The sequence below is a fragment of the Manacus vitellinus genome, unplaced genomic scaffold (assembly GCF_001715985.3).
Source record: "Manacus vitellinus isolate BGI_N305 unplaced genomic scaffold, ASM171598v3 scaffold_121_pilon, whole genome shotgun sequence".
Lineage (NCBI taxonomy): Eukaryota > Metazoa > Chordata > Aves > Passeriformes > Pipridae > Manacus > Manacus vitellinus.
This window is the reverse complement of record NW_021938903.1, coordinates 457,035-460,804: the sequence shown is the minus strand read 5'-3', so window position 1 is coordinate 460,804 and position 3,770 is coordinate 457,035. Positions and strand designations below refer to the sequence as shown.

General features: G+C 64.7%; 2 protein-coding genes across 2 annotated transcripts in view; both read right to left on the bottom strand.

Moving 5' to 3' along the window:
- Window positions 1-3,204, bottom strand: part of LOC103765253 (cadherin EGF LAG seven-pass G-type receptor 2-like) — a 22,386-nt gene extending 19,182 nt beyond the window's left edge. Inside the window, exon 1 of the mRNA XM_029965881.1 lies at window positions 204-3,204. Within this exon, the coding sequence (XP_029821741.1) occupies window positions 204-3,052 (2,849 nt within the window). The 5' untranslated portion in view covers window positions 3,053-3,204. The remainder of the gene's footprint in view (window positions 1-203) is intronic.
- A 312-nt stretch (window positions 3,205-3,516) lies between these two features.
- SARS1 (seryl-tRNA synthetase 1) overlaps window positions 3,517-3,770 on the bottom strand; it is a 22,269-nt gene continuing 22,015 nt past the window's right edge. The window contains exon 8 of the mRNA XM_029965880.1: window positions 3,517-3,762. Within this exon, the coding sequence (XP_029821740.1) occupies window positions 3,517-3,762 (246 nt within the window). The remainder of the gene's footprint in view (window positions 3,763-3,770) is intronic.

The following is a 3,770-nucleotide window of genomic DNA, read 5'->3' as shown; positions in this document are numbered from 1 at the left end:
CCTGGATCTGGAGGGTGAGAGCAGCCAAGATGGGTGGGGCCCCAAAACACCTCAGTGGGTTGGCAGGACCCCAATGCACATCAGCCCCCCCGCTCCGATCTGAAGGGTGGGGGCAGCCAAAACGGTGTGGGGAGACCCCATAGCAACCCCAAACCTCCCCACCTCCTGTGCCCAGCCCACCCCCCTGGGCAGGGGTCCTACCGGACACGGAGACCCTCATGACGGCCTCCAGCGGGCGGTTGTTGTCCAGGGCGGGGCTGAGCCGCAGCTCCCCACTCTGGGGGTCCAGTAGCACCAGGTTGAGCTCGTTGCCCTGCTCGAAGGCGTAGGTGAGGCGGTCGGACACGTCAGGGTCGTGGGCTGGGATGCGGCCGATGACACCGCCAGGGAAGCTCCCGGAGCGGTTGGTGATGTAGTTGTTGAAGAGGATCTCAAAGTTCTTCAGTTGGGGGCTGTTGTCGTTCGCGTCGCGCAGCCGCACGTGCACGGTGGCCCGGCTGACCAGCGGCGCCGACGTGGCCTGGACCACCATGACGTACTCGGCCTTGGCCTCGTAGTCCAAGTCGGCCAGTGCTGTGAGCTCCCCGGAGAAGATGTCCAGCTGGAAGACCTCCGGGATGTTGCCCTCCACGATCTGGTACATGATCTGGGCGTTGGTGCCCTCGTCGGGGTCGGTGGCTGTGATCCGGGCCACCACCAGCCCGATGGGGCTGTTCTCCTCCACGAAGATGTCGAACTCGTCACGCTCGAAGACAGGTGGGTTGTCATTGACGTCCAGCACCGTCACCTGGATCTCCACTGGAGTCCGTCGTGCTGGCACCCCCTTGTCGACGGCAAAGGCCCGCAGGGAGTAGAGCGGCACATTCTCCCGGTCCAAGCGGCGCAGAGTGCGGACGATGCCTGAGGTGGACTCAATGATGAAGTCACCATCACCGTCGTCACCCCCCTGGAAGGTGTAGAAGACCCTGCCGTTGAGCCCAGAGTCGCGGTCAGTGGCGGAGACCTGCAGAACGCTGGTGAAGGCAGGGACATCCTCGTAGACGGAGCCCTGGTAGGAGTGGCGGAGGAACTGCGGTGCGTTGTCGTTGACATCGCTCACCAGGATCTCCAGGTAGGTGGTGTCGGATTTCTGGGGGATGCCATTGTCCCGCGCTGTGATGGCCAAGGTGTAGGACACCTGGTCCTCGTAGTCCAGTTCCATCTGGGTGGTGACGGCGCCAGTGTTGGCGGCGATGCGGAACTGGGGGATGCTGTCCTCCATCAGGTAGGTGATGCGGGCGTTCTCCCCGGTGTCCTCATCCGTGGCGCTGATCACCACCACCGTGGTGCCCACCGGTCGGTCCTCGTTGATGTTGACGGTGTAGTGGGAGCTCTGGAAGACAGGACGGTGGGTGTTGGCGTCGGTGACGTTGACGACCACCAGGGCGGTGTCCTGGCGGGTTCCGTCGGACGCTGCGACAGTGAGCAGGTACTGTCGCTCCAGCTTGTAGTCCAGGGGCAGGGCAAGTGAGATGAGCCCCCCACCGCTCTGGCTGGTGATGGAGAAGCGGTTGCGGGTGTTGCCGCTGGAGATCTGATAAGTGATGACGCTGTTGGCGTCGCGGTCGACAGCAGACACGGTGAGGACACTTGTCCCCACTGCCGCGTCCTCGTTGAGGCGGGCACCATATTCCCTCTGGGTGAACTCGGGGCTGTTGTCATTGACATCCAGGATGGTGACACTGACACTGGCCGTGGAGGCCATGGGGGGTGTCCCCTGGTCCTGCGCCTCCACGCCAAAGCTGTAGAAGTCCATGGCCTCCCGGTCCAGCTCGGAGGCCACCACGATCCAGCCGGTGCCATTGTTGATGGTGAAGGGGAAGCCAGCGCCGGTCTCCAGCAGGGTGTAAACCAACCGGCCATTGTCCCCTGAGTCGGCATCGATGGCCTGCACGTGGATGACGGAGTAGCCCACAGGGACGTTCTCCAGCACGGTGGCCTGGAAGGGCGTGCTGACAAAGATGGGGGCATTGTCGTTGACGTCCAGCACCTGCACAGTGACCAACCCACTGATGTTGGAGAGGGGCGGGCGGCCGCCATCCTGCGCCCGGATGCGCAGTGTGAACTCCTTGGTGACCTCGAAGTCCAGGGGAGTGATGACATCCAGGGCGCCCGTCTGGGCATCGATGTAGAAGTGGCCACGAGTGTTGCCGCTGACGATGCTGTAGTGCACCAGGGCGTTGCTGCCCTTGTCGCGGTCAGTGGCCGTCACCCGCAGCACGGCTGCATTGGGCACCACATCCTCGGGCACCTGTGCCACGTAGCGCCGCTCGCTGAACTGCGGCGCGTTGTCATTGTCGTCCTCCACCGCGATGCGCACGGTGGCCGTGGCACTGCGGGGCTCCTGGCCCTGGTCTGCCGCCTCCACCAGCAGCTCGAAGGCATCCACCGCTTCCCGGTCCACAGGGCCGCGTGTGCGGATGACGCCGGAGCGGGGGTCGATCTCGAAGACCTCGTTGGCGCTGCCGGCATTGAGGAGCCGGTAGAGCACGTTGGCATTGGGTCCGGCATCGCCATCAGTGGCACGCACGGTCAGCACCTCGTAGCCCACCTCCAGGTTCTCCCGCACGCTCTCACGGTACTCAGGCTGCTCAAAGGACGGGTCGTGGTCGTTGGCGTCGCCCACGGTGATGGTGAGCGTGGCCATGGCGCTGCGCCGGGGCGCGCCGTGGTCGGCCACTGTCACGCGGAACACGTGGGTGCTCTTGCTCTCGCGGTCCAGCGGCGCTGCTGTGGTGACGGCGCCTGTCACGGGGTCCATGGCGAACAGGGCGTCGGAGCGACTGTCAAAGAGCGCGGCCATGGCGTAGAGCAGCCGCCCTGCTTCGCCCTCATCAGGGTCCTGCGCCGTCACCTGTGTCACCGGCGTCCCCGCGGGCCGGTTCTCCTCCACCGTGGCCTGATAGCTGGAAGGCTGGAACTGCGGTGCCGTATTGGGGCTCCGGCGGGGGCGGAGCATGGGGGGTCCGGGGGCTGCCCTGATCTGGGGGGCCTCAACAGCCCTGGAGCCCATCGTGTCCCCTGTGCCACTGGTGTCCCCAGTGTGTCTGGTATTCCCAGTGTTCCTGGTGTTCCTGGGGATGTTGTTGCCCCCAGCATGTCCGGTATTCCCAGTGTCCCTGGGGACTTTGCTGGTGCTCTCAGTGTCCCTGGGGATGTTGGTGCACCCAGTGTGTCCAGTATTCCCAGTGTTCTGGGTGTCCCTGGGGACTTCCCTGGTGCTGTCAGTGTCCCCGGGGATGTTGGTGCCCCCAGCATGCCCAGTATTCCCAGAGTTCCTGGTGTCCCTGGGGACTTCTCTGGTGCTCTCAGTGTCCCTGGGGATTTTCCCAGTCACCTCATTATGTCCAGTGTCTCTGCTGCTCCTGGGGACTTTCCCGGTGCTTCCAGTGTCTCTCCCAGTCTCCCCAGTGCATCCAGTATCCCTGATGTCCCTGAGGACTGGGGTGCCCCCAGTGCCCCCAGCCCCCCCAGTGCTCAGCATGGCCCCGGCGCTCTTGCTGTCTGAGAGGACGTCAGTGTTCCTGGTGTGTCCGGTATCCGCGGCGCTCCCGCTGTCCCTGAGGATATGGGTGCTCCCGGTGTCTCCAGTTCCTCCAGTATCCCCTGCGCCTCCGGTATCCCCGGTGCCTCCAGGAGCGTCCCTGACGCCTCCAGCGTCCCCAGCGCCTCCAGCATCCCCAGCGCCTCCAGGGCTCCTGGTGTCTCCAGCATTCCTCGTGGCTCCAGTG